This window comes from Fomitopsis serialis (genome assembly GCF_022376445.1).
Source record: "Fomitopsis serialis strain Sig1Antser10 chromosome Unknown B0H18scaffold_65, whole genome shotgun sequence".
NCBI classification, from domain to species: Eukaryota; Fungi; Basidiomycota; class Agaricomycetes; order Polyporales; family Fomitopsidaceae; genus Fomitopsis; species Fomitopsis serialis.
The window spans coordinates 87,763-115,100 of NW_025955025.1; the positions used below are offsets into that span (position 1 = coordinate 87,763).

The following is a 27,338-nucleotide window of genomic DNA, read 5'->3' on the forward strand; positions in this document are numbered from 1 at the left end:
GGGGACTAACGCGTGACATGCAAGAACGTTTGCGGAACAAAGGGGGGAGACAGGACACTGCGAAAGAACAAAGAGACATGCTACGGGCAACACAATGACAGCGACAGCGAAGCCAACACGGCTGAGGCTCAAAAGCGAGCGTTCAGGATGATGCGAACGAGTACGAGGAACTGGTGATAGACAATTTGAAGGCAGGCAGAACGTGAAACCATATGGACCGCAATTTAAAAGTAGATACGGTCACCGTCGGGGTTCACGGCTTCCTTGAGAACGCGGGAGCGAACGAGGATGCTCATAGCCCTGCTGATGGGGGGTGAGCGCATGTACATAGACGTTACGAGAGATGTCTTACCAGAGGACAGACAGAGTGTCCTCCCACTCACATATGAGGACAGGCCGAGCAACATCCCGTAGGAGCCGCGCGAGCGTGACAGGATCACCGGGAGCCCTGAAGTGACGGTCGAGGAACGCTTTGTAAAGTATATCGGCACAGATGTCGCGGTGGGGTGCAATGCTGTCCAGCGATGGGACCGTAGTGACATCGTCGGACACCGCGTGATCGCCGATTTCGATAAGGGCGTTGAGGGTGTCCATACTTGGAACGTGAAGTTGGTGTATCAATGCATGGCGAGCCTATGGACGAAGATGGATGAGTACGACGGGAGTGGAAGAAACAAAACATACCGTGCAAGCTGAGAGAACATGAGCATCGTAGGCCCGATTGGACTGCATGTTGTGGATGAACATTTGCGGCGCACCGCTCTGGGCATCGAAACACGAGCCCTCAAGCCAGGCGTACCGTATGACGAAAAGCTTGTAAGGCTGGTCGTCGTGTAATCCGTAACGTGGGGGTGGCGTAACGAGCTTGAGGGAGCCTCGCACGCGGATGATATCATCCCGCCTGTGTGGAGAATGAGTCAATTATAGCGTGAAGAAGCGGATGTGCTCACTGAGCAGGAGGAGCAAGGACCTCATAAGAGTCCATGTCCCAAGTGGCAGTGATTTGCCTACCGTACCTGTCTTCAATGACAGCCTCAAGGGCGTCAGGCGTAAGACGCCATTCAAGAACGCGGACGATCGTTTCAATCTGAGGGAGGGTGTAAGTTGGCGGTCAAAGAACGCAGACGAGTTGTAAGACTCACCTCAGGCAGCTGAGCCCCATAAAGCCACCACGTCGCGGTGCCGTCCTCGTCAATTAACTGGTAAGCGTAGCGTAGGTGGCTAATGGTCAGCTTGATGAAGGCCTTATCGGGGGCGAGAAGCTAGACGGGGAGTTAGCGGACCGTACGCATCGGCGCATGTGCGGGAAGTTCACCAAACCCCAGGCGGAGACGAAACCCGGCGGGATGGAGAGAACATCGAGCGGCGGTAAGCGAACATCATCGTCTGGCGAGATGAGTGTCTGAACGCCTGATAGAACAGGCGCACCTACCGAGCTCGTTCTCCAAGGCTTCCAAACCATGGAGTCTGACGATTCTGCGTGCAATTTCGATGGCGTGACGGGGGATGTCGAACTGACCCCAGTCAACTGAGAACGACGTGAGGAGAGGTGGTACATAGACGAGACAGAGTGACTTACACGTGTCGTCTGGGGATAGGAAAGTTCGAGGTGAGGAGGCATTGCGACGAAATAACGACCGATGTGTTCGATACAAAGCATTCAGGTACGAAGTGAGAGAGGGAGATAGCAGACTGACCATGAGCGTGCTTCGGTAGAGCGGCCCAGAGGCGGTCGAAGGCTGGCAAGACCATGGCGAGTGCGGATAGAGAGGCGTCCGTTCACGAAAAGGGGGGAGTAGCTGGAATGGGGAGCCCAGAAGAACGGACGGGAGGGTATAAAAGGTAACCAAATCGGGAGAACCGAGCGTACGGATACGCGTGTGTGGAACGGAGGACAGTCCGTAGAAGGAAGGCGGCCGATGTATGACGCAGAGGTTGACAAGGCGAAGAACAGAGTTTGACCGGGCAATTTTTGCCGTCAAACCACGGAGGACAGGCTGTCACGCCCTCGAAGGGTGCGCTACCGAAACATTGGCTACCTCTGAGTTGGCGGAGTGACCATTTGGGCGGGTTGCGTTAAGATCGCAGTCCGACATACGAGCCGATTGTGCAACCCGCCCCGTACGTGTGGCAGTCTTGCCTGTGGATGAGTTGCGAGCGAGAGAACTTTGCTGAACGGCCAACCTGGAAATCAGGCCGTGGCGACATGGGCTGCGTTGGGTTGCTGCTCATTTGGGTACAGGGAGCGGTAGTTGGTGGGCAGGCGTGGCTGGTGCGGCCCTTCGACGCTGACGTCGGACACGCGAAGAGCAGACAGTAGGATGCCCAGGATGGTCTTCGACGCAACGCAGAATGACACGAACGGACCGTTTGAGGGATGGAGGAGACAGCAGCCGGGCGCTGATCATTCGCAGGAAGAGCGAACCCTAAGCCAGGAGTTCGGGCTCAGAAGCGTCACCGAGCGCCTTCTGTCTTAGAAAAGAAGCCAAAGAAGAGTTTGCAGGGAAATGTCACTTCTTGACAGAGAAGACGTTTACAATCGGGCCGTGCTACGGTGACGTCAGCAGGCTACTGAAAGCGATGCCGGAGGGCGACGGGCGTAAAAGGGCTGCCCCGAAAAGGAAATAAGTATTCGCGAGGCGGAATGAGACGGGAATGCGCCGAACTGGAATAGTATCCCTCGTTTGAGCGAAACTTGGATGGCGTTGGATAAGGGGCAGTGAGGTTGACCAGGTCGCGGAACCTGTGGAAAGTCTCTTGGGTATTGCAAGTGCGGCTACGTACCTCGGGACAAGGTCGCTCAACGCCGGAAGGGAGGTGTCATCGCCTTGCGTGGTACGGAAGAGACCAGTGTCATGGACGATGAGGGCGTGTATGAATCCGCCGGCGTATGCCCAGCGCTTGAGACGGACGACGAGAACGCACTTGGGCAGCGGTCGCAGCAGCGATGCAAAGGGCGGGGATGGCCGACCACGGCGAGAATTCGTACCCAAAACAGTGATTGAGCAAACGGAGTGAGCGCAGGACTAGTTAAGATGGAAAAGCACCTACTGTACGCAAGCAGATGGCGAACCGAACTACCTGTCAACGGGCAGTCAGAAAAGCAGCCATAGAAACAAGCGACAAGTCGTGCGCGACCCTGACGCACCCGCCATAGGGCCTCGGTTAGACCCAGCGGCGTCGCACGGAAGGGACGCACAAGACGAGACGATGATGGAACGTACCTTCACAGAACACGAAATGCGCAGAGGCCTGTGACGTGCCACGCAGACTCCCGAAGCGGACGAGCGGGCACCAAGCCGCGCAGCACTCACTGTATATACTAGACAGTCTGAGCGACCTAAGGTAAGTGGTCAGTGTCGCATTCCTTTGACCAACCATAGAGGGTGGTACTTACAGATGTCTAGAAGAAACCAGCCAGAGCTTGCGCGAACAGATGAAGACTTGGGCGAGCCCGTGAACGGACGGAGCTCCGAGAACACCCCTGTACGGACGGACAGGGCGTCGGAGGATGGCGAGAACAGTGCGGGTCAGAGGGGGAGGGTAACGCCCGCAAGACGGAGTTGAAACGCGCGGGGCGGGGTGTAAGCCGGGATGAGACACAGGCCGGGCACGCGACAGAACGAGGGCCCAAAGCCGCAGGAGGGCACGACGGCGAAGTCGGGGACTAGGGGTTGGAAGGCACAAGCACGAGGCGACGAATAGACGCGTGCCAAACTGGAGTAGCGGACGACGAGCGTTGGACATCGCAGAGGGAACACGCGGTCAGGCCCTGCGGAGAAGCAGGTCGACGTGGACGGCCTATCGACGGATGACAGGCGCGAGTTCTCGGGCTTCCGCCTGTTGAAAGTGCTTCGCACCGCAGTGAAGGATCAGTTATGAGAGACTGAGAGACTCGTGATGACTGCCTAGTGGGTCTGCACGATAGTGGTGCGAGGGCGAGTGCAACGCCCGATGCAGCGTGCCGAGACCGATGGGGCAGGAGGGCCCCAGCGCGAGGCGCATGCGCCGGCAGTAGGGGATAACATTTGGAACTACCTACTGGGCGCCGAGGTGTTCGAGTGCATCTTGAAGTTCTAATTTATTTACAACGACGCGTAGCCACCGTGCGCTAGGCCCGTTCAATTTCGGCGCGATTGGTGTTCACTGGTCGACGAAGAAGGCCTGAGTGCTTCCTTAACTTGGAGCACAGGGCGACGCTGGCCACGTCAATGACGACTACCGTACAGACTATAAAACATAATTTGATCGGTGATGAAAGCTATTTGAATTTGAAGGGGACGCTATACGCAAGAAATTGGAAGCTCCGGATGACCCGTCACCGTTTGTAGAAGACAGTATGCTTGACGAAGGAAGGGACAGATTAACGACGCTGATTGAGCTGAGAAGAGACAGCTCAAGTTACGAAACATAGCTATACAAATAAACCGCACCTTAAAAGTACATCCTGACGCCGTGTTTGTTGATAGCTTCGCGGACAACGCCATCGTGAATGAGGCGGGTCAAAGCCTGGCTGAGAGGGTGTGAGGGAGAGGATGAACAGATAAGGCACATGGCAACATACCATACAGCGTGCGTTCGCTGTGAAAATTGATGAAGGAGGAGGGGCTTTGCAATGTCGCGAAGGATTGTACGCAAGGACAGTGGCGTTCCCTGGGAGTGTTTGCGACGCCAGTTGAACGCAGAACGAATTAGATCTGAGGCGATCTCTTGCGGCGTAAGCATATCCAGCGAGGGTACGGTGACGACATCATCATATGTTCCGTGCTCATTGGTGCGAATGAGGGCCTTCAGTGATTCCATGTCGCCGACGATATGCTCATTGATGGCTTCGTAGCGGGCCTGAAGGCGAACGTTAGTGAAGAGGAAAGAGACTATCCGGGGAAGATGTACGAACCTTCACAGCAGACATGCAATGGGCCTCAAACTCACGCTTAGCGCACATACCGTGAACGAACATTTTCGGCGTCCCGCTCAGGACATCGTCGCAAGATCCCTCCAGCCACGCATAGCGAATGACGAAGGTCACCTGCGTGGGCGTGGCCGTCGAAGAACCAGGACGACACTTAGCGATTTGGAGGCGACCACGGAGTCGTACTATGTCGTTGTGGCTGCTCAGGTCAGGGATGGTTCGAACTGGACAGGCAGGAGAAGAACGTACTGGTAGGTGGGCATGAGCGTTGGGTATGTCGACGACGCCCAAGTAGCTCGCATGTTCGAATGGTATCGATCTTGTACCACGGCATTGAGGCGCTCTGGAGTGGGTGTCCAGAACACAATGCGAACGATCGTTTCTATCTAAAACGGGCGCGTTAACAACGCAGTCAAAACGGCATAGTTGTGGAAGCAAACTTCAGGGAGTGCGGCACCATACAGCCACCAGACAGGGCGGCGACAGTGCGTACCAAACGAATACGCTTCCTTTATGCGTGTAACACTCAGCTTGATGACGGCGTCTTGAGAGCAATCCAGCTGCAGGAACACATTGGCGTCGCCGTAGAGGAGTGTAAGACGAGACTTACAAGAGAACGGGCTGAACAAAAGTCCGAATCCATCGCGAAGCCGACATCTGAGATTGGATGAGATGCGAAAATATGTAAGGGGTAGGTAAAAAAACTCACTGCGATGCGACGTATCACGCGGAGAGCTCGGCGACTTCAGGATGGGCCGTGGGCTAGTGGTCGGAGAGGTCGAAGTTGAGCGCGGCGAGCGAGTGGAAGAGGGAGGAGCGTCCAAGTCAGCGAGGATGACAGAGGACGGGTAGACCGGCGAACGAGCCGAAGGAGAGGAATCTTTCTGTACAAAGGTGCGCGGATTGATGGCTATGCCGATAGCCAGCGTGGGGTCTGGTGGGTGATCGTCACCAACTAGAACACGTCAGCGCGGGTGTGTAGAGCATGGGTGTTAAAAATATACCTAGGAGATACTCCAAGGCTTCAATGCCCGATGCTTTAACGATGCGGCGGAGGTTGGCAAGGGTGTCGGGCAACAGGCCGAACTGGGCCCAATCGTCTTCGAGGGCATGATCAGGGGCAGGACTGTGTTTCAGCAACCAAACTTACAGGTATCGTCTTCAGGCCAAAGGTGTGATACAGGAGGACATTGGCATGTCGTGAGCAGGTGCGAAGGGAAGACGAGCGCAACAAGAAGTCAGACAGGAATCACGAGAAGAGATGGTACGTACCATGTGCGTAGTCGATGAGGGCGTCCCAGAGCCGCTCAATTGCTGATACCATGGCGTAGTAGAGGAGCGAAAAGGTGAGAAGGTTGAGGGTGGTTGGGAGAAGAGGACAGGACGCAGCAGCTAAAGTACGGGGCCGCGTTGTATGACATGACGAGACTGGCGGGGCGAGACGGCGTGGGGAGACCGAACATCGAAGGGCGACCATAGAAGGAAAGCGAGCGACGTATGACAGGGGACTGGTGCTTGGAAGGGTTGTGCGGAATGGGGTGCTTCATGTGGTATTCATAGCGGCGGACAACATGTCGGAATCGACTCGTCGGTGTTACCGAGGGACCGGTACCCGGCCGTACCAAATAAGACCGGTACGGTGGCGAGGAGAATGCGTGAGATTGTACAGGACGGCGTGCGTTCGGGGTAGGTATGGAGTGAACGGAGGCATGTGTACTTATACATATGGAAGACTCTATTGAAGTCTAATGCGATGAAAGTAGGACGTGGGGCGAGCGTAGAGCGTGAAGAAAGCGTAGAACGACGGCACACGGAACGACAGTACGCAGAACAACAAGACGCGGAACGACAGCGCGCGGAACAACAGCTTATGTGCAATGCGAGAAGTACAGTGTATGCTAGCATTACGTATCAAAAATAGAACGCAAATTCACGACCGACAATGATTTCGCGAATGTCTCCTCGACCGACAAGGGTATCGAAGGCGTCGCTGAAGACGCCGTTAGTTCGGTGGTTGTACTGCAAGGCGAACGCGTACTTGAGACTATCGACAAGATTCGGAAGTTTAGTGTCCAGAAGGGGCACAGCGAGGTCGCGCAACACGCGTTCCATTGGTATGGCGCGGCGCGCCCGAGTGTTGCAGGAGTACCAGCTCTGAATGAGGCGAGCGCAAGCCTCGACCGGCGGGTGTTGCTGAAAGTAGGTCACTCGAACGCGATCGAACAATCCTTGTTGATTGTAACATTGGTTCGCTGAGCGGATGAGCCAGTTGAATATAAGGTCGCTGCGTATCTTTGCGAAGCCAGCACGAGGTGAGCGCCGCTGTCCAGAAACACAGAGACGTATTACACACCTTCAGCGTGGCAAGGCGGCTCGCAGAACGCTGTTTGTCGGCTTCGCGAAGATGGTCTTGGAGCGTGGTGAGGTGACGAGCGAGGGGTGCGGTCACCGGGGTCAGAACGACAACGGTGAATGGTCGGATATGCGTCTTCTGGTCCCATGATATCTTCAGCGAGCCATTGATGGACACGATGTCGCCAGGCCTGGGATGGGGTTAGCTTTACACGCATACAATGGAAGCAAGGCTGACCGAACGCGAGGATACATGTCGTCCGGCAGGTTAGGATCCACATTGAGCAACTGTATGGTGTTGTTGGATAGGTCCTCGACATCGGCTAATAGACCGTCCGAATCTAGGTCCCAGAAGAGTACTCGAGCGACGACAACGAACTGGGGTATGGTGAGGACAAGAGAAGGCCCCAGACCGACTGAGAACTCACGTCAGTGACTTCCCGACCGTAATACGACCAACGCACGGCTGTCTCGTGATTGACGAAGACATGATGAGCGTCGCGTAGATGTTGCAGTGAATACTTGGGAAATAGAGCCTTGCATGCCGTTGGATCGTGCGCAGACGTTAAGGGAACTTGGACTCACGTCTGAGGGAGGCGGTGCAAAACGAACAGAACGCGAAGCAGCGCGGGCATGCACGGAAGCCGTCTAGAGAGGATTGGGATGCGCAAACAGGGAGATGTATGCATACGGCACCTGAGGCGGAGGACGGGATGGCGTCGCTGCGCGGGTGTGCGAGGCAGATTGATCCTGTCGAGGCATGCCTGCAAGGATTGCGACCGACGTTGAGTAGAGGCATACAGAGCAAGCCGCATGCGAAGGCCGGACGATAGTGCGAGGTGGAGTGCGAGAGTTGTTGAAGACTCACTGCGTGTTGGGAGGGGGTCTGTTGACGGCGAACGCGTGCAACGGAAGAGGTGTACGGAAGGGAAAGTTGACGCGGATACTGGGTGAACGGACGCGCTCGACGACGGGGTTTGTCGAGGGCCGGAAAGCAGCGCGAATACGAGGAACCGAATCGACATGTCCGGAAACGGGACAGTGTGCGCATCGAGACGCGGCGGGTGGCTCAAAAGATTCCAAATACAGTACAAGGTTTGACACATCGAAGAGCGCGAGACGAATAGGGTCTAGTTCTACGGAGCTGTCATGTTTTGACAGGAACACTCGGGACGAGGAAGCGCGGCGATCTAAGCCTGCTGTGACGTCGGTGTGCAGCTCAGAGAGTGGTCCAGGGAAGTGACCGGCCATGGCAAGCGACCAAGGAGAAGGAGAGGGTTCCAGGGCTTGAATGCGATACCACCGCCGCGTTCAAATTGACATACGAGCCGGCGATTGAGAAGGAGTGCGAACGCATTGCTACAGGCAGTGAGCCACATACGTCCACATGCGCTAAGAAAACCGGAAGACTCACTTGACAGACGTGGGGCTGTACATGTCAACGTGAGCTAGGGCACACCAAACGTCCCGGAGGATGTCAAGGAGCCGGACGAAAGCTTGACAGCGGCGGGTCAGCCGGTAAACCATGCTGATCTTGATGGCGACAAGGCTTGCGTCGTCGACCAGGAGGCCGGCGATTGCCCATTTGATGTCCCGGTCCAGGGACCACGTGAACTCGGAGATAGGGTGCAGGGGGCCCGGAACGAAGCCCTGGATGGCTACGAGACGTTGCTGTAGAAATAGAAGATGTGTCAGAATAGGGTTTGACGAGACAAGAAGGCGCCACACTGACATGGTCAACGTCGAGGGACGACCAGCTGTCATAATGAGCGAGAAGATCGCTGTACGCCTGTAGGTCTGCTTCGATTTGAGGTCTAGAGGACTTCCGCTGAAGGATTTTGAAATCGAGGATGACCAAATGGAGCCACTCCCGAGCGCCGTCGTCCGCTGGTTCGTAGTTGAAGCCCTCGGGGGAATACTCGATTCGAGCGGTGAAGAGGACGAGGTCGCCATAACTAGAGGTCGTGTTTAGAGACCGTCGGACCGGGCAAGGTGAGACTTACCTTGGCTGAGGAGCTGTGAAGGAAGGGAGGGGCACGTCTTCGCCCCACAAGGCACGGAACGTTCGAGTGTCGTCGACGATCACGGCGTGTATAGAGCCGTCCCGGTAGGTCCATTCCGTGATGCGTGCGACACAAACAAACTGCTGTGAGTGTCAGTGAAGCCAACATGGAGTGAATGTCAGCATACCTGGTCTATCTTGCAACCGTCAAGCCACCAAATGGGGGCACCGTCGTACTCGCCGGCGATCTGAGCACGGCAAACGGATTCCAACGAGAGCGGTCGAAGGTTGGAGACCATGATGTCCTGTGAAGGAACGCGACGTGAGCGAAAGCAGCCGAGGAGACGACCCGACATACCCTTGAGACACCGGGTGTCATAGCGAAAGGGGAGCTGTCCCAATCGGTGGGAGTCTGGGTTTTGCCGTGAGCAGCCGTGTCACCGTTCATCGAGGTACTGTTAACGACGTCATGCGCCTTCTGAGACGGGACGATCGCAGAACCTCCCAAGAGTTCTGCGAAAGCCTGATAAGTGTCTAGAGATGTTCCAGAAGAATGAAAATCACCCTGCAAAGGAGACGCTGTGTCATGCTCTTGCCATTTGACGACGAGCGACGTGTCAACGTCGGGCGGGTCACTGGGAAGTGGGGCGGCGTCGCCGGGAGCGGGTGTCGCCCTGTCGTGAACGTTGCTCAGGACGTACGCAGGCGACGGGGTCCGGCGTGCGGCGACAGGAGGCGGGTCGAGTGCTTCAGCCGCTTGGAGGAGGGCTGGATCGTCGCCTTACGAATCTTGAGTCGAATAACGCGTAATGGCAAAGGTAGACATACTGTAGTACTGGAAGTAATCTGTTGTCAGAAAGCACGCCCTCAGCAAGTCGCGAATGAGTGGCAAGGTCATTGAGACTCACCGTCAGAGGGTGGGTCAGAGGCAGGCATGTTTGGACGAGTACGATGATGGAAGGAAGCAAGTTTTGTGGATGTATGCGCGGATCGCTTCAACGAGGAAAGCTGGACAATGTGAAGGGATGTGATAATGACCGCAGGACACCATAAATGGATGTCTGACGTTACAGCCAACGCACAAAAGTCGTCAACTACCAACGTACCTTCAACGGCTCGAGGTCCTGTCAGACGTAGGTCTTCGGTCAGCCCTGAACAACGATGAGACGCTATAGAACTTACCGAACTGGTACAGAGATGCCTGGACAAACGACTATGCCTGGTGCCGAGCGGTGGACCGGTGCTGACGGAGCAGCCAACGCTCAAGTAACGAGACGGATTCAAGGGTTGACTGAGAGGCTGCAACAGGGAGATAGGATGGACTTCAAGGTGAGCTGCGCAGCGTACACGAAGGACCAGAGACTTACAGAGGGAAGGTGTGGGACCTGAGGTTGCAGAAATCGCTGCTGGACGTACAACGCGAAAAGACTGCCTTGACCAGTGGAACGTACGAGGCTTCGGCGTGGAGAAACGCGAGCGATGCAGCGAGACAGTACGTGCTGAAAAGCCTAGCAGCCGTGCTAAGCAGCAAGGAACGGCTGGAAATGACGTTGGCGAGAGAGTATTCCGCGACGCAAGCAGAATGTCAGGATTTTCTAGCGAGTTGCGTGAGTGGAGAGTTGGAGACGGATACCATGACAAGGGAGGTGGTGGAGCGATACAAGAGAGATTCGAGAGAATGGGATGAGATAGCCGCAGTGATGGCGAGGTCACACATAAGCCAGAGGAAGAACGGTTGGGCTGTGTCCGCGGCCGAAGAAAGCAACCCGGCGCGTGGGTGGGTGTACTTCGCTTGCGCGAACGGAATACTGGGGAGGGAGCTGCGGGCGTGTGGCAGGCGGTGGCGAGAGAAGGCTGGCTGCAAGGACTTGGACAACTCGGGCGTTGGATGTGTAGGCATGGCGACCTCGGGGTGGACATGGCAAGCGTCATGCTCTCGCGTATGGACAGCCCGTTGCCTGTGGAATGGGTGCAGGGAGTTGTGTACGAAGCCATTCAACTCGAAAAGCGTGCGCTGGAAGGTACGGGTCTGACATGTTCCTGGGGACGTAGCACTGACGACGAAGACAGAGGACCTGGGACGCGATCACCTAGGCATATCCGTTGAACGCGTTCACGGATACGTCGACTACCTAGGCAACACTGTACTCCGCGCACTGGGCGTAGGCTCCGCGAGCGTTGAGCGGCTGAACAACCCGTTCTATCCATACGGTGGTGTCGCGTCGCATGCCGAGAGCCGGCTCTTCGCGTCGAAGGATAGCCCGCACTCGTTTTCATTCATGCTGTTGCAGTGGTCGATCGGGGTGTGGGAAGGGTTGGGATTGAATGTCCATAGAGCTGGGTACGCTCGAGACGGTGAAGACGACCCAGGTTCGCGAAAGCTCCATTGATGGATTCGACTAATGTGTACAGTAGAAGCGATGAGGTACATGATTAACACTGAGGCTGACTACGTAGATTGGACGACAGACCCGATATCCAAAGTCACTAGATGGTACTGTATTAGCAATTTAGACGAAGAGACCGAAACCTCAGGCGGACGGGAGGCGGTGGGGAACGACAGCCGCACGCCCGGTGACGTCGTAAAACGTCTGGCAATAAAAGGAAACTACGTCGTGCTCAATCTCGACGACGAGTTGAGGATGATCTTCGGGACGGAGGTGCCGCTGCATAGAGTGGGAGTTTGGCCAATGCAACACAACACGTCGAAGGCACTCCACAAACACGGCGAGGTTTTGGCGATGCAGCGACGCAAGGCCCACGTTACTTTGAGGATAATGCGTTGGAACGAGCTGGCGATCGGCGAAGCAAGCGGAGAGGAGCGCAAGACGGTCATTGCGAAGAACAGGCGGTTTGGACGCCATCCCGGAGAGCTTGAAGTCGACCGCGGATAACTCCAGTCGAAATGATAGCTCGTAGAGCTCCCAAACCACTTGACGCACGAAGCTGGGTGCCGGGTTGCGTATGGGAGTGGCGACGGAGAATTCGTGCCATCTGACGGAGGACGGCGTGCGGAAGTCGGAAGTGGGGAAGAACTGACCAAACGCGCTCATGGCTTCCATACGGGCCTTTGCGGAGGCACTCAATTTCGATGTGGCATCATGCTGCGACGCAGCAGAACGGCGCTGTTCATCAGTCATGACGAGCAGTGCGTTCCATACCTGTTTGTTGAAAGGCACCACAGCTGCAGTGTACACGACCTTCTTCATGTGAGCGAGCCAAGCCGGACGGATCGTGAGCCAAGTCTCGAGGAAACGGGTGAGGCTACTGGCGGTGGCGAACGAAGCTGGGTTTGGGCAATAGTAGCCCCCGGGAATACGATCCCTCTGCAAACGTGTAGGATCGTTCTGGACGCGTGTAAGAGTGTTCGCCCACTGGGATATGGGAGGCGGTATCAACGGATGCTCTGGATCGACAAAGTGGTCGCGCCCTGCCTTCGCCTTCGGAGGAGTGTGTTTGGCATCTGAGGAGCATTAGTGAGTCAAAACGAAAGGAAGAAGCGAAGGTCTTACCTGTTGGGGGCGGCGCGGTGTGAGACGACTTGCCTTTCTTCGGAGGTGTAAGGGAAGTCGCCGTCTCCGGATCAGGGCTCAGTGGCCGCCGCCTCGAACCAGAACCGGACGCAGCTTGTGGGAGGAGCGGCGGAGCATCCGGTATGCCGGGAGTGTATTGGAACCTCCCAAACAGGTGGGTAGCCGTGAGGTGCACACGACCGGGAGGACCAGAATAATAGGTGGGGTATGAGGGATCGTACTCCTGCAAGGTGACTTGCCGTTCCTCCGGTTGCACGAGGTCGACAACGTCTGTGATCTTCAACTCCGGGAGGAGGTGCCGATAGGGACGAATGAACCACACCGGGATGCCAGCACGGAATAGTCGTTGAACGATGACGGGGTCATCGGAAATCGCCCCCATGAGACGAGTGTCGGCCGAATGACGCCTCGCGTCCACCATACGATGCGTGAATGTCCTCGCAAACTCCATGTACGCGGTGGCCTCGGAGTAGTATCGCTGGTACTCTCGATTCTCCCAGACGAATTGTTGCAAGGTCATGGGAACGCTCTTCATACGCTCGACCGCGTCGAACGCCGAAAGCACGTAGTTCTTCAAAGGTGCGTGTATATTAGGGGGGATGCCGCCAGTGAAGTCCGACGTCGCCGCATCCTCCCGGATGAACACCTCCATCTGGTTCTTCAGGTCCTCGAGATCACGGGCTAGGATCGGAGATCGATCGTAGTGAACGACGACGAGGCGTTCGTCATTCTCACCGACCGTGCTTGTGAAACGATAGTGGTCGGACATGACGTTGTCCATAACAGACGCAGGCATCTCAGAGGACCCGGGGTAGAATGGGTCAGGGAGTATACAGAGGTGTGTGAATTTCGAGTCGAAAAGTTGTGGCCAACGATGAGGATCCGCGGATCCGTACCAACCATCTCGACGTCCACGGACCTCGACCTTGTCGGTCGAAATTGCGGGGATCCACTCCGCATTCGGGGTTGAGATCCAGCGCGTGTCGTCCAGGCGAGCGGCACAGATCGCGTCGGTGAAGTACCAAATGTCTACAATGGTTGAGCCATTGCGTGTAAATTACTTCGCGAACGCAACTTACTATCTAAACGCCCAGTTTGAGACCGTACGACAGGGGTGGTGGACTGCATGGAGAGGATGTATATGTATACGAGTGGAGAAACGCGCAAGGGCGCCGAAAGTGGCTGCGAGGACTCGTGCAAACGAACATAAACCATGTGACCGACAACTGAAAAGGTAACATATGACTAATTGGCGTGAGGTAATGTAAAGGAACGCGACAGGAATGGAACAATATTGCAGGAGCGAGCAGTGAGCGTTGTAGGAAACGAAGAGATCCTACGAAAAATGAGCGGGGAAATGCACTCACGGCAAGCATGACTTACAATTCGTGATCAGACCACGGGCAGTGCAAATCCAGTGGAAGAGGCGGATTTGGTTGCCCAACTTGTCCTCGGTCTGTGCCAACCACGACATGAAAGTTTCTACTGTTTGAGGCAGTTCATGTCCGTGGTCCTTGCTGTAGAGCCTACGACAATTGCGGTCGGCAAAGACGACGTAGAGGGCAGGCTTGATGATGTCGAAGAACTCGCAATCGGTGGGGGACCCCGGCCCATGCCACCCGAAGTGTGTAGCCTTATTGCGCTGCGCCAGAAACTAAGGAGGCCATAGAAGTGAAGTCGGATGGAACACTGACCTGAGGACGAAAACATTTAAAACAATTGCCGTTGGGTAGTCGCACCTGCTCCTTGAACTTCTGCCATACGGTATCAGTTGCCGAGCAAAGGCGGTCGGGGCACGAGGTGCTGGCGTGGTCGTACGGGAGAGCCCGAACCGCGCATTTGGAGCACTTGTTGAAGAGGAAATGGGACAACACATCGTCAACGTTGCGGGCAATTGACTTCAGTACGTCCTGCTCGGCTGTCGCTCGCATTGAATCCAACGTGACTCTCGTACCAACGGAGTTCGACGAATCGTCGAGTCCACTGGTTTCAACGCCAGGGAGTTGTCGCCGGGTGAGGGAAGGTTCGAGAGGACGGCGTGAAGTGGAAGGGGCATTATATGAGGCAGACGAGTACCGGATAGTGGGAGCTGAGGGACGCATCGAAGGGCGACCGGAGACCTGAGACGGCAAGGACGTTGACGGTAGGGACGGCGTCCTTGTTGTCGCTGATCCACGCGATGCGCTGGAGGACGAGCCGGGCGTAGCTAACGAATTGAATGACCGTGCGGTCAGCATTGGCGGTGATTGACGGGTGGAATGGCGCGCGTTAGGCCGAGCACGGTCGACGAAAGACTGGGTAGGAGAAATAACAGGCGAAGGAGCAGGCGTTTGGTCAAAGTGGACACGCCGCCGCTTGGTGGTGGTAGGTGTCGGCAAGTGGGTAAAATCCCCAAAGGGTTGCCACACAGTGTGAGACATCATTCGGTCCTCGAAACCAGGAGACGGTGATCGCTCAAACTCGTGCACATCGCCACCGTAATCGTCGCGAGACCGGCGGAGTGGGACTAAGCTCGACGTGAGGCGCGACTTCGAGATGTACTCAGGGACTAGAACCATTTGCATGTCGTCGCGTCTGCGAAAATTGTGAGAGGAATTTGTAGAAGACAGGGAGGCCACATACGATTTGGCATGAGGAGTGCGCGGGGCAGGGTCTCTGGGAGGAGCAGGCACGGTGAGTCTTGTCGAGGGATGGTATCGAGACGGTACGTACAGTTCATCGTGAGGTGTTATGCCAATATCACCACGGAGCGACTGTTCCTCTTGAACGGCGCGACGTTGTACGACGCCACGACTGTAGGGAATTGAGTGAAGGGTTGACGAAGGCGAGAAACGAACGCACGGTGAGGGAGATGGGGAAATCTGGTCATCGAGCTGGTTGGTAGGCGAATGGAAAGTGGGCAGGACGGAAGGAGCCTCCGGTGCAAGGAAATTGTACCTGCGGAAAGATGATATAAGTCACGAGAGCACGAATACTAGGAGATTAGAAGACGTACGCGTCAGGAAGATCCTCGTGAGTAATCTCGAAAGTCGGAGACTGTGGCAGAGGGACATCTGGGAAGTCGACGTTGGAAAAGTCGTGAGGGGCAACGATAGGATCAGGGAACATGGCGAGGGGAGGTGGGTTGGGATTATCCATCTCGCGAGCGCAGACGTCGCACAAGTTAGGATTAATGAGTACGCTACATTGGGTCGGCGCGCCGTCGAGGAATTCAGCGAGACGGATTCGACGGCAGATGTCATCTTCGTTACACCAGGTTTTGATGACCCCAGCGCCGATCGTGTCAGGATCAGCAACGCGGACTTGCTCGGATTGCAGGAAGTATACAGCGGAAGTGCCAAATCGACGATCCCTGCACATGCGCCCAGATTCTTGGTAATAGCTTGAGGGGTCGCGCGGAAGACCCCAGTGGAATACGAAACGGATGGAGGAGAGATCGAGGCCTTCACCGAGGACGCTAGTGGAGACAAGAACTTGAAGGTCGCCTCGGACAAACTGGCGCAGGAGCATGGTCTTGGTGTCGGGCTCGAGCTTGGAGTGAAAGGCGTCGACGCCCAGTTGTCGCGCCACTATCTCTACCTCGGCGACAGTCTTGCAAAATATGAGACCACGTTCATGTGGCTCCAGACGCAGAATGCTGTCCTTGACCTCGGGAATGAAAGCGTCGTTCATGGCCGCCTTGGTGCGAAACGATTTCAATTGAATGCTGATTTCTGGACGAACTGAGGGGAGACGGAACACGACGATATCACTAACGTTCAGCTTATGGAAGAGCGGGGTTTCCAGGTGGGGGGCGAGAGTGGCAGTTAGCAGGATGAATGGGACACCGACCTCACGAAGGTGACGCATGTCGTCAAAACACTCGCGGAAGGACGCTTGAGTGATCATGAGATGTGCTTCGTCGAAGACGAGACGGAGCAGACGCTGATTTTGATGCAGCTGGTTGATGAAGTCGACGAAAGGTTTGGTGTTCAAGTGCTCAGGCGATACCAACACGAGTGGAACAAAACAGGACTCCAGGGTGTCACTTGGCTGCCATCGGCGGGTTCGGATGCCATGCTCCCCGGCGCGCCGAGTAAAGTCTGCGTGGAGAGATAGAAGAGGGACGATGACGACGGTGGTCCGCTCGGACTCGTACATCTTCGCTGGAAGGAAGAAGAGCAACGACTTGCCATGGCCGGTAGGGAGACAGACGAGCATGTTGACCTTGCGACTGAGATAAGCCACGAGCGCCTGACCTTGCAGTGGTGAGCTGAACGACGCAGTGTTATCCTTGAGAAAGTCGCGCAGCGCTTTGAGAACCCCAGAGGTAACCGCGTACTGACTTGTTGATGCTGGAGTGACAGTTACAGCGCTCGGCCGATGATCCAGAGTCAATACAGCAGCGATGCGATGCATGGACCGCTCGAGCGTGGGCAGGACGCCAGACGTTATGGGGCCAGGAAGGTGCCGTCCGAGGTATGGAAGGAGTCGGGCGGCGATTTGGTCTGCAAAGGCCTCGGGATCGATGGCTGGAGCAGCCGAAGCGGTTGGCGCATCAGCGGCGGGAACGATTGTGTAGCTACCCTTGCCGTTGGGGTCATACTTCTTGCCCATACCGATCTCGAAATGGAAATAGGTACTGGCACAAATTTGGGCTATGACGCGCTGGGGATCCTCGCCGGGGAGCATGCCGTTGCTGATTCCATAATGCGAATCGTAAACACGCCTCCTGTGACCACGCTGGAGCTCGTACGGGTGCGTTGTGTCGTCTGAATAATCAACGGGACGAGCATACCGGCTGAGCGCAGACACAAGCTGTCTGTGGTCGCGCAGGCCAATCTCGCAGCGCAGGTACATGGCGGTGTCAGCGCGGAGGCACGCAGATACATCCTGCCCACCTAGGGGCCTATGAAGGCCAGGAAAGAGGTAATGCGTGAAGCGTTGCACGACTGCTTCGTCGTAGAACACCTTTGCGAAAGCGATCTGGACGGGGCGTACGAAGGCGAGATAGAAGAGGAGTCGTTGAGCAACTTCGGGAGCTGGCACGCGAACGATGATCTTGTCGCGGCCAGTCTGTGGACGAGCTGAAATGAGCAAGGCAGACGGTCAAAGATCATATAAACGACTAACCTGATCTGCGCACTTCCAATACCCTGTGAGGATGACGAGGAAGCCATGCATGACGTAGAGGTTGCGAGCAGAACCACCCCGAATGTTGCGGACGGTGACGGTTGCCAGCTCCTCGCCACGGGCGGGCTGGCCATACGAGAGGTGTATCATCGTGCAGAGGCGCTGCTCGGCCTCATACGCGTCGCGCAAGAACTGCTGGCAGCGAAGGGACTTCCACACAACTTGGTCGCCGTGGACATAGTGGAAGGATCCCGCCAAGTCAGAGTTGTTTAAGATGAGGCGAAGAAGAGCATGCTGAACGTCGCCCATCTTATTACGAGGATCATCGAAGAAATTGAAGTCTGCATCGAAGTTTCGCGGTTGATCGTATATCGAGGAGATGAGCTCGGGTAGAGTGAAAGCAGGGTCGTCTTGCGGAATGCCACACAAAAGCTTGGACGACAAGATTGCGTCAAACTCGGCCATGGCGCCTCTGACGACGGACGCAATGGAGCTATGGGTGAACTCGATATCCTCGTGCAGGATGGTGGTACACTCGACATCCTTAAACTGGACGCGGGCCATGCTGTCGTCCTGATTCTCCATTGCGTGTAGGATACCAGCGAGCGCAGCAGAATACGCATACGGTGTCTCGGCGTCGGAGATGAGGTACGTACGAAGTTGAGTATAGACTCTGTGAACGAAACTGAGTAGAGAGGGGAGGGAGGCGTGAGAGATACGTACGGATAGAAGTTGCTGTCTTGCGATTGAATGCGAGACAGGATCTCGGTGAACATAGTTGCGCGCATGATGTAGATTAACTGCGCGTTGAGTCTGCGAATGTCATTCGTTTTGATGAAGTCGCCGTCGGTCGCGACCGCGCTGAGGACCTGGAAGCGAGTGATTGGAGAGAAATATCTGTCGATTGTTGAACTGGGTGACGAATGGGCGACGAGGGAATATAAGACGTCATGTACGAGAGTCTGTAAACTAGTATCTGAGAGCAGACCGGCTAGCGCGTCAGCCAGACTTCGGCACGCAACCCGCTGGTATTCAGTCAAGGGTACGTGGTAGGGCTCGTCTGGCAATTCGAGAACGCGCAGAGCGAACAGAAGGAGCTGCGCGAGGTATCTTGAATACTGCAATAACGACGGCCGGCTGAGGGGAATAAATGCACCGGAGGAAGGGTCGCTACAAGACATGAATGCGCATACAAAGTGAAACAACGCGAAGACTTACTCGCTGAACTGGGCCATGCGACGCTTGATCTGCGGGGGGGTTGTCTCCAAGGCTGACACCACCTTCTCCAAGTAGGAAAGGGCACAGGCGCGAACGGCGGCGGCGTCAGAATCGCCGTCCTGAATGTCCACCAAGGAATGAATGAAAGAAGGTTGGAGGCCAAGGACATGGGACAACCACTTCTCCTTCGCTATGAATCGGCTAAGCGAACGCTCGTTGGCAGGCGCAGCGATGGGCTCGGCAGACGGGTCAGGGGGAATGACGGCTCGGAGGTAGAGATCAAAAGGCGTGGCTGAGTCGGGTTGGGACGGCAAGGACGGAAGAGTAACAGGAAAGACACGTCGACGATTGTTGGTGAAGAATGTCTGGCCTGGGCAACGATAGTACGAGCGGGCAGGATTACAACTAGTCTTCGAGAAGTGGTTCTTGGTCAGCGAATACTCGGAGCCGTATCCGCGGTGGCAGCGCGAGCAGAAGTAGGAATCGACGATGTTGAGGCCAAAAACGGCAGACGGAAAAGCATTAGCTGATAAGGCGGGGACAAAAGACTCGCGAGTCTGCACCAAGTCATACGGAGACAGGGCAGTTGTCACGGCGGCATCCTTCACGGTGACATGACCATGACTTCGCAGATGGGTGGTAAGGTGAACGGGCGCGACACAGCACTTGCAACCAACGCATATAACAACGCGGTGAGTGGTATTGACCACTATGCCCCAGCGTTGAAAGTCAGCGGTGACAACTGTCTCCGGTCCAGGAGCGATGCTGGATTGCATAGAAGGGTGGGGGTCCTCCTGAGGTTCCAAGGCGGCGTCAGCATCTTCGTGGTTCGGCGGATCAGACAGGTCGATGGGAGCAGAAAACGGCGAGGACGCGCGAGAGGAAGCCACGGGAACTTCCTGAGACAGGCGAGCATCTTGGGGCTCAGGGAAGGAAGGAGAAGACGAACGGAGCATGTCATTGAAATGCGAAGGAGAAGGCGGAGACGAGGCCGGAAGGTGAGACTCAGGCTGTTGCGGGTTCGAGCGAGGGAGCGGGTCGTGGGACGGACGGGTGGCGAAGGCGGATCGGAGAAACGATGGAACCTCGCCCGCTGGTGCACGTTCTGCAAAACTAGGACCTGGGCTGCTATGGGAGCGACGATTGTTCTCGCTGTGGGGGGTGGAGCTGACGGGAGGGGGGAGTGTGGACGGCAGGGTAGGCAGGCAACGTTTCGAACGCGTCGGGAAGGGCGGCGGCTGGCTCAGAAGTGGTCCAAAGCCATCCTCTTGAGGATCGAAGTCGGACGGACGCCCCGCATCGTCTTCATCGAGTTCTGGTGCAGTGGCAAGGGCGTGACAACCTGATGTATGGGTCTGAGAGGAGAATCAGTATAACAAGCGCATGGACATTCAGGAAAAACGTACGGAGATGTCCCGGGACTTCACGGTAAAGAAATTGCACCTTTCACAGTGCCACTTCTGGGTCTCGGCGTTACGAGGAATGAGCGCGCGGGCGCCATCGGGGTACACGCAGTTTGCAGCGGACTGATGAACCGCACGGCGGTGCGCGTCCACGCTTGTAGCCCAGACGAGGCCCTGGCAAGACTTGCAGTAGAGATGCCTGAAGGACAGTTAGTGGGCGCATGAAACATTGAAAGACGCGTGCGTACCGTTTAGCCATGGCTGAGGGGGCGAGGGGAAAGGATACACGGAGGATGAAACGCGCTACGCGGGCGTGGCATTAAAGGGCGGTGGCCAGTCGAAAAAACGTGAAGGGAGGTCGAGAAGGAGCGTCCGAGACATCACATTTGGCACGGCGGGAACGAGAGCGACTGGGGTGTGTGTAAGGACGGTGCGATGGAATGTTTTGACGTGGAGTTGGCGCAACGACGGGAGTGAGATTTGAAGCTCGCTGAATTATCGATGAGGGACGTAGGATTGGGCCTGGAGGGTAGTCGGGCCGATGGCCAGAATTGGCTGCCGACGGTGACGCAAACGGGGAAGAAATTCAAAGACGACGTGGAGTGACGGGGGCAGGACGAGTGTGGCATGGCGCATCCCCAAAAGGAGGCTTATTGCGATGCATGGGCGGCGGCAACAGCGTGTCTGAGGCCCTTCCTTGACAGGGAAGGAGTACGCCTGTCCCGCAAGGCGGGGATCTGATATGACGTTGAATCCGCATGGAGACGACGGGGAAGGACGTCCCATTTTTTTTTCTGTGGCATACTGAGGGACGGCGTGATTCGCGCGGCGGACACAGGCGTAGTTGGAAATGAATACGGCTTCGGCGAGCAGAGGGTCTCAACGCATGAAGCGGTGGTAGGACGACAGCTGGTAATGGACTCGACGTCGTGCCCGCGCGCAATGTAAAGCGTGGACAGGTATTCTACAGCGGTCACGGCAAGATTAATTGAAACGAACGGTACAGGTGCTACGGTAACGAAGTGAACTCCGTGGTAGAGGAAACGAGTGCGTGTGGTGATGGATCGATAGAAAGCGTGCGTTGACAACGCCCTGCGAGAGTTCAATGAGAATGCTGGAATGCAACGACGATAGGTCAAAACTTACTTGGGGTATGGGGGAGTTGACGACTGGAGAAGAAAAGGCCGTGCGGTGCGCCAGTACGGGATGCCAATGCGTACGTCGAATTGCACCGGCGGCGGCGGGATTGCGTGAGTGAGGGAGACAGCGTCGAAGACAGCAGGCGGCGGTGGGTAACTGCGTCGATGGGGTGATAGAACGCGAGGCGAGGTTAGCATCCCGCCGAGGCCATGACGAATGTACAATGCTGCATGAGCGGGCAAACACGAGCAAGGCGTGAAGGCCTAGAAGAGCAACTACGGAGCGAGAGAGTGGCGGGGATCATGGAAACGGGAAGAGGAAAGGGGGAGGGGCAGATGTGGTTTACAGCGATGAGATAGGGTGCGATTTGCAGTTCCTGGGTCCGGGTCCAGGACGACAGTTGGGGGCAAGAGTCGTCCACGTCGGGGGCAAGAGTCGTCCACGTCGGGGGCAGGGTCGTCCGAAGGGAGAACATGTGGAACGTAGTAATCAACGCAATGCCACAGAGGTCGTGCAACGACGCGCCCGAAGGCTAACGCAGAGGAAGGGGCACCGTATCCGTTCGAGAACAGGACGGCACCCCTTACCGACCAGGGCGGACGAGTCCAGCCCTCATCGGCCACGACATGAGGGAACAGATAACAAAAGAGAAGACTTACCTTACAATGTCAACCCAGCACGAATCCCCTGATCCTATCCTTCAAGGCGATCGACCGGGTCGAGGACGCGACAGAACGACGGGACCTGGAAGATGGGCGCTGAGTACATACGATGGGAGGGCACATGGACGGTACTTACCATGAGCGCGAGGCAGGGGCCAACCCGGAGAACGACAAGCCAAAGCGACGAGAGGAACCGGCGGCAACGACGACGACGACGAAGGACTGGACGGCAGCGAGGAAAGAGGAGAGGTTGGCGAGCACGGACGTGAGCGAGGTGGGAAGACGAACAAGGCGCCGCGAGACGAACACTGTGGCGCTGTTTGGCACGCCTGCCCGAAATGGAAAGCGCACACGTGCGGTCAGCCACAGATCACATGCAGCGGCTGCAAGGCGCTCTACAGAAGGGAAATTAACCGTTTCGACGGTAGGGGAGACGAGCACAGTCGTTTCGAAAGGCAGACAAGACGGAATAATAGGGTGGCAAGGAGGAAATGACTGGATAGGAGGGCATGAACAGTACAAGCAGTGAATGTACAGATGGAATGGATGGGGTTACCGTAAGTAATGAAATAAATGCTCAAAAACACACCTGAGCGGGGTGATAAGGGATGTGCAATGGGTTTATCAACAAAGGGAAGATGGATAAAGATGAATGAAGATGCCAGGAAAGCCATTACGAATATATTTTGATTTAATATGGGCTGGGCTGAGCACATCTATTGAACTGTAGGAAGAGCTTACTTGTCCAGTGCTCTGAGGATATTAGGCATGTATCATAGACAATAGACCATCATTTTGGACACTGTGAGACCATCGACTCATGGCCTTGCTCAGCCATAACAGGCAGTTTGAATATATTTCCATTTAATCTGGGCTGGGCTGAGCACATCTATTGAACTGGAGGAAGAACTTACTTGTCCAGTGCTCTGAGGATATTGGGCATGTATCATAGACAATAGACCATCATTTTGGACACTGTGAGACCATAGACTCATGGCCTTGCTCAGCCATAACAGGCAGTTTGAATATATTTCCATTTAATCTGGGCTGGGCTGAGCACATCTATTGAACTGTAGGAAGAACTTACTTGTCCACTGCTCTGGGGATATTAGGCATGTATCATAGGCACTAGACCATCATTTTGGACACTGTGCGACCATCGACTCATGGCCTTGCTCAGCCATAACAGGCAGTTTGAATATATTTCCATTTAATCTGGGCTGGGCTGAGCACATCTATTGAACTGTAGGAAGAACTTACTTGTCCACTGCTCTGGGGATATTAGGCATGTATCATAGGCACTAGACCATCATTTTGGACACTGTGCGACCATCGACTCATGGCCTTGCTCAGCCATAACAGGCAGTTTGAATATATTTCCATTTAATCTGGGCTGGGCTGAGCACATCTATTGAACTGGAGGAAGAACTTACTTGTCCACTGCTCTGGGGATATTAGGCATGTATCATAGGCACTAGACCATCATTTTGGACACTGTGCGACCATCGACTCATGGCCTTGCCCAGCCATAACAGGCAGTTTGAATATATTTCCATTTAATCTGGGCTGGGCTGAGCACATCTATTGAACTGTAGGAAGAACTTACTTGTGCAGTGCTCTGAGGATATTAGGCATGTATCATAGACAATAGACCATCATTTTGGACACTGTGAGACCATCGACTCATGGCCTTGCCCAGCCATAACAGGCAGTTTGAATATATTTCCATTTAATCTGGCCTGGGCTGAGCACATCTATTGAACTGTAGGAAGAACTTACTTGTCCACTGCTCTGGGATATTAGGCATGTATTATAGACAATAGACCATCATTTTGGACACTGTGAGACCATCGACTCATGGCCTTGCCCAGCCATAACAGGCAGTTTGAATATATTTCCATTTAATCTGGCCTGGGCTGAGCACATCTATTGAACTGTAGGAAGAACTTACTTGTCCACTGCTCTGGGGATATCAGGCATGTATCATAGGCACTAGACCATCATTTTGGACACTGTGCGACCATCGACTCATGGCCTTGCTCAGCCATAACAGGCAGTTTGAATATATTTCCATTTAATCTGGGCTGGGCTGAGCACATCTATTGAACTGGAGGAAGAACTTACTTGTCCACTGCTCTGGGGATATTAGGCATGTATCATAGGCACTAGACCATCATTTTGGACACTGTGCGACCATCGACTCATGGCCTTGCCCAGCCATAACAGGCAGTTTGAATATATTTCCATTTAATCTGGCCTGGGCTGAGCACATCTATTGAACTGTAGGAAGAACTTACTTGTGCAGTGCTCTGAGGATATTAGGCATGTATCATAGACAATAGGCCATCATTTTGGACACTGTGAGACCATCAACTCATGAGCCCGCTCAGACATAGCCCCGACCACTTTATAGTCCTGTGCAGCCATGTTGCATAATTGTTGAGTTACTTGTCACTCACAGCTCAATGTCGATTTCCCCATGTGCATGAAGAGGACCTGCCATTCCCGTGCCCTCCCCTCCCTCGCGCGCTCGGGGGGTCCCCCTAACCGGGCCCGCTCAGGCAGGCACACTAAAGCCTCGTTCATGCGAGGGTCACGTTCCGGGCGCGCTCGCCAACAGGGTGTTCCTGCAACACACTTGTGGGGATTATTGACATGAATGGCAGTTTGTATCACTCAGCATTTCATGTACACTTCAGCCCTTGCACCAAACAAGGCTGCATGATCCGTATAGCTGCACATATATTGGCCAGCCTGCTGGCTCACACACTTTCTGATCCAACAATGTAACTGTATTGATGTTCTATACTCACTGATATAATGACATTGGTCACTGTAATTTATCTCTACCAAACCACAATTTTATGCTCCTGCATGACAAGCTGAAATACACAGCAACATTGTACACCAACATGGATACTCTTCAATTAAAACTGGCCCACACATACTACTTCTACTCAAACACAGTCTTAAATACCACTAGCAGTGTCCCCATACTTTGTACCATACATATGACATATTAGACGGAATTTCTGAGCTATGTGAGAGTATGGGGATGTGGGGTTCTTCAAGCTGTAGAGCCAAATATGAATATTCTTTGATTAAAACTGGCCCACACATACTACTTCTACTCAAACACAGTCCTAAATACCACTAGCAGTGCCCCCATACTTTGTACCATACATATGACATATTAGACGGAATTTCTGAGCTATGTGAGAGTATGGGGATGTGGGGTTCTTCAAGCTGTAGAGCCAAATATGAATATTCTTTGATTAAAACTGGCCCACACATACTACTTCTACTCAAACACAGTCCTAAATACCACTAGCAGTGCCCCCATACTTTGTACCATACATATGACATATTAGACGGAATTTCTGAGATATCTAAGCATATCGGGATGGGCACTATTCCTGGCTGTGCAGAATATCCTTTGATTCTTTATGCATTTTGTGGTCAATCTATTCATTGTGGCTTAACTTACTGGTTAAATAATCTGGAAATATTTATACTGGGGTTTCCAATTATGGAGAATTTGATGAGATTGTTCGCGACATGGGGATCAGGATTGGAATCATAGTGCCATAGGGTTTGGGAACGGAGGGGGGTCGGTACTGCTGACTATTTTTTTTTTCTTTTTGAAATAAGGTTTGATGGGTTCCCACGCTCGTTCTGAGCACGCCGGTGGTCATTTCATGCCCATCCACCAAGTCTTTGTCTCTCTGTGGCTGTGTCTCTGCTGCTGGGGTGCGCACCACAGTGGGTGTGCAGCAAGACCTGTGTCCTGGCAGTGCGGTGGGTGTCATATAAGGTTTGATGGATTCCCATGATGTTTCTGAGCGCACTGGCAGTCTTATTTCACCTGTCTGCCCAGTTCCTTGCCTCCCTACACCTCACTGTGTGCGCTGTGTTGGAACATGTTAGGCATGAGCTCGTAAGCTCAGCCAAGATTAGTTCCTGGATGAAGATAAGGGGGATCAGAGTATATATAGGAAGTCTTCCAATGTAACATACCTCACGTGATTTCCCTTTGGGCATTGTCTGCACCCGGGACACTCGCACCTGTTTGCTGTTATTCTGCTTCAAGTTGTTCTCACACACTGGTTGGCAGTGTGTACCAAGTGTTGCTGTGGCTTGTAACCTGGAATTGGGTTACTGGGGCATGACTCATTAGAACACACTGGCAAGTCACAGGGCACTGGGCATCCATTCAGCTGCTCACTGCACAATGTCACAGGACATTGCAGGGTAACTAGTACCGGTAACACTCACCTAAAAATGTATTTCAAGCCTTGTAGTGCCTTTTGATTGAGTCATATGAGACCTTTCCATGTGTTTTTCTGGATGTCCCAAGGTCCTCCAATTTATTGGGGATTTTGAGTGTATTTTCTTGAGTCCCAACGAATATTCTGCACATTTTGGACTGCTTTTTCAGAGTCACATGACCACAGGCCAAGGGGTCTCACATGATGACCAGCCACATGACTGGCAAATGTGGGTGGTCTTGTGTGGCATGGGTCATGTGACTGGCTAAACACAGTGCTTTTTTTGGTGCATGTGTGCAAAGTGACTGACATGCTGATATCCAAGGGGGGATTGCCCCATATAGTCCAAATCCAGCAATTTGTGGTGCTTCATAAATTGTAGATATGGAAGGTAGGCCATGTCCAAGCATGACACTGGCTGCCTTATTGCACCCAAGAGTTGGGGATGGAGCTGTCAGGGATAAGGCTTTGTTAAGCCTTGTTACTAGAAACTGGTCAGAAGCAATCTTTGAATGGGATAAGCAGCAGTAAGTAGGAATTGTTACTGATCATTCATTGCCTTTGAACAGACTTTATTGTAGTCCTTACAATGCATCCTTACCGAGGCTAAGTAATCTTCTTTGCCGATTTTTGTGTGCTTTGTAGCACCTAGTTATGTATCTACTGATTGGACTATTACCGAGTTTCTAGTACTTTTCTTAGGCTAAACTCGGAATACATTGACACACTGCACTTA

At 54.4% G+C, this 27,338-nt stretch overlaps 5 protein-coding genes across 5 annotated transcripts; 1 reads left to right on the forward strand and 4 right to left on the reverse strand.

Moving 5' to 3' along the window:
* Positions 1-224: 224 nt before the first annotated feature.
* On the reverse strand, positions 225-6,389 carry B0H18DRAFT_956898 (uncharacterized protein; the record flags this gene model as incomplete). The annotated part of the gene is made up of 26 exons (XM_048042511.1): positions 225-300; positions 353-633; positions 685-901; positions 951-1,087; positions 1,143-1,262; positions 1,289-1,402; positions 1,433-1,528; positions 1,580-1,588; positions 1,698-1,997; positions 2,025-2,184; positions 2,785-2,924; positions 3,052-3,081; positions 3,225-3,313; positions 3,398-3,484; positions 3,560-3,852; positions 4,182-4,230; positions 4,290-4,381; positions 4,445-4,513; positions 4,565-4,842; positions 4,898-5,111; positions 5,162-5,294; positions 5,406-5,472; positions 5,523-5,569; positions 5,622-5,867; positions 5,917-6,057; positions 6,185-6,389. The coding sequence occupies 26 exons, from the start codon at positions 6,387-6,389 to the stop codon at positions 225-227; spliced, it is 3,690 nt and encodes a 1,229-aa protein (XP_047890432.1).
* A 434-nt stretch (positions 6,390-6,823) lies between these two features.
* B0H18DRAFT_956899 (uncharacterized protein) lies at positions 6,824-10,202 on the reverse strand (the record flags this gene model as incomplete). Its single annotated transcript, XM_048042512.1, has 15 exons — positions 6,824-7,234; positions 7,266-7,455; positions 7,503-7,642; positions 7,693-7,800; positions 7,850-7,912; positions 7,956-8,028; positions 8,133-8,550; positions 8,586-8,623; positions 8,679-8,935; positions 8,997-9,219; positions 9,268-9,407; positions 9,455-9,571; positions 9,625-10,046; positions 10,095-10,112; positions 10,175-10,202. 15 exons carry the CDS (start codon positions 10,200-10,202, stop codon positions 6,824-6,826), a joined length of 2,646 nt encoding a protein of 881 aa, XP_047890433.1.
* A 994-nt stretch (positions 10,203-11,196) lies between these two features.
* B0H18DRAFT_1121725 (uncharacterized protein) lies at positions 11,197-11,656 on the forward strand (the record flags this gene model as incomplete). Its single annotated transcript, XM_048034383.1, has 2 exons — positions 11,197-11,287; positions 11,337-11,656. The coding sequence occupies 2 exons, from the start codon at positions 11,197-11,199 to the stop codon at positions 11,654-11,656; spliced, it is 411 nt and encodes a 136-aa protein (XP_047890434.1).
* Positions 11,657-11,797: 141 nt separating this feature from the next.
* Positions 11,798-20,791, reverse strand: B0H18DRAFT_956901 (uncharacterized protein; the record flags this gene model as incomplete). The annotated part of the gene is made up of 14 exons (XM_048042513.1): positions 11,798-12,729; positions 12,779-13,828; positions 13,879-14,025; positions 14,183-14,453; positions 14,539-15,373; positions 15,422-15,478; positions 15,512-15,592; positions 15,641-15,736; positions 15,795-17,854; positions 17,912-18,584; positions 18,635-19,081; positions 19,130-20,484; positions 20,536-20,731; positions 20,781-20,791. 14 exons carry the CDS (start codon positions 20,789-20,791, stop codon positions 11,798-11,800), a joined length of 8,211 nt encoding a protein of 2,736 aa, XP_047890435.1.
* Positions 20,792-23,124: 2,333 nt separating this feature from the next.
* B0H18DRAFT_956903 (uncharacterized protein) lies at positions 23,125-25,161 on the reverse strand (the record flags this gene model as incomplete). The annotated part of the gene is made up of 13 exons (XM_048042514.1): positions 23,125-23,223; positions 23,249-23,260; positions 23,422-23,433; positions 23,595-23,606; positions 23,768-23,779; positions 23,941-23,952; positions 24,114-24,125; positions 24,286-24,297; positions 24,459-24,470; positions 24,632-24,643; positions 24,831-24,961; positions 25,105-25,124; positions 25,148-25,161. 13 exons carry the CDS (start codon positions 25,159-25,161, stop codon positions 23,125-23,127), a joined length of 372 nt encoding a protein of 123 aa, XP_047890436.1.
* Between the last annotated feature and the right edge of the window lie 2,177 nt (positions 25,162-27,338).